The 1,561-nt window shown below is 40.3% G+C and overlaps 1 protein-coding gene across 1 annotated transcript; it reads left to right on the forward strand.

Annotated features, from left to right (window-relative positions):
- The first annotated feature begins 206 nt into the window (after positions 1-206).
- Positions 207-1,200, forward strand: LOC105505112 (UDP-glucuronosyltransferase 1-9-like). The gene is given in 3 exon segments (XM_011932811.1): positions 207-454; positions 457-527; positions 529-1,200. Coding segments are annotated over 3 exon segments (897 nt in total). The 5' UTR covers positions 207-282; the 3' UTR covers positions 1,183-1,200.
- The last annotated feature ends 361 nt before the right edge of the window (positions 1,201-1,561 follow it).

Here is a 1,561-nt window from a genome sequence, read left to right on the forward strand (position 1 = left end):
TTCTAAACTCACATTGCAGCACAGGGCACGTTCTGCCCCCAAGGCAAAGAACATAAACTACTCTTGTCTGGAAAACATACAAATAGGTATCTCAGCAAAGGCTACTCATGTGTTCTTGTTCTTTTGAGTAAATCATTGTCAGTGACTGATTTTTTTTTTTTTTTAATGAAAGGATAAATACATGCCCTTTATTGGGGTCAGGTTTTGTGCTTTTACTTCTCCTGTCTACTGTATCATAGGAGCTTAGAATCCCAGCTGCTTGCGTTCGGCTGCAGTTCTCTGATGGCTCGCACAGGGTGGACCAGTCCCCTTCCCGTATGTGTATGTCTGCTGCTGACCTGTGGCTTTGCCGAGGCAGGGAAGCTGCTGGTAGTGCCCATAGATGGGAGCCACTGGTTCACCATGAGGTCGGTGGTGGAGAAACTCATCCTCAGGGGGCATGAGGTGGTCGTAGTCATACCAGAGGTGAGTTGGCAACTGGGAAGATCACTGAATTGCACCGTGAAGACTTATTCAACCTCATACACTCTGGAGGTTCTGAACCAGGAGTTCAAGGCTTTTGCCCAGGCTCAATGGAAAGCACAAGTACAAAGTATATTTTCTCTAATAACAAGTTCATACAATGACATTTTTGACTTATTTTTTTCAAATTGCAGGAGTTTGTTTAAGGACAAAAAGTTAGTAGAATACTTAAAGGAGAGTTCTTTTGATGCGGTGTTTCTGGATCCTTTTGATACCTGTGGCTTAATTGTTGCCAGATATTTCTCCCTCCCCTCTGTGGTCTTCGCCAGAGGAATATTTTGCCACTATCTTGAAGAAGGTGCGCAGTGCCCTGCTCCCCTTTCCTATGTCCCCAGAATTCTCTTAGGGTTCTCAGATGCCATGACTTTCAAGGAGAGAGTACGGAACCACATCATGCATTTGGAGGAACATTTATTATGCCACCGTTTTTTCAAAAGTGCCGTAGAAATAGCCTCTGAAGTTCTTCAAACACCTGTCACGGTATATGATCTTCACAGACAAATATCAATTTGGTTGTTGCGAACGGACTTTGTTTTGGACTATCCCAAACCCGTGATGCCCAACATGGTCTTCATTGGGGGTATCAACTGCCATCAGAGAAAGCCATTGCCTATGGTAAGTCATGTCTCCTTTAGCATGTTAAGAATATTTCAGCTTTAGAAATTAAAAAAGGATTCTTTACTGAAGTGTGATTTGACATTTTCATTTGTTTCATTTCAGATTTCTTTCCAGTTTAACAAATTATTTTGTGCCAGTGTATGTACTTGTCAGTTAGCAAATTTTATAAAACTGCCCTCCTTGAAGATATGTATTTATAATTTATACAATTGTATATCATATGCAGCCTACATTTTTGAGTACCATGTTTAGAAAAGTGCCAACAACCGCAGTAAGAAATGGAACTTCCCTTTTTTGTTAATTCTATATGACCCCCTAGAGGAAACGCTCTTAGTTTTGTGCACATTCTTTTCATTTTTTTAAAAAAGTACTTTATGTACACACTATATTTAATGTAAATTCTCACACCTATTTTGTTAAA

This window comes from Colobus angolensis, unplaced genomic scaffold (assembly GCF_000951035.1).
Source record: "Colobus angolensis palliatus isolate OR3802 unplaced genomic scaffold, Cang.pa_1.0 Scaffold982, whole genome shotgun sequence".
Classification (NCBI taxonomy): domain Eukaryota; kingdom Metazoa; phylum Chordata; class Mammalia; order Primates; family Cercopithecidae; genus Colobus; species Colobus angolensis.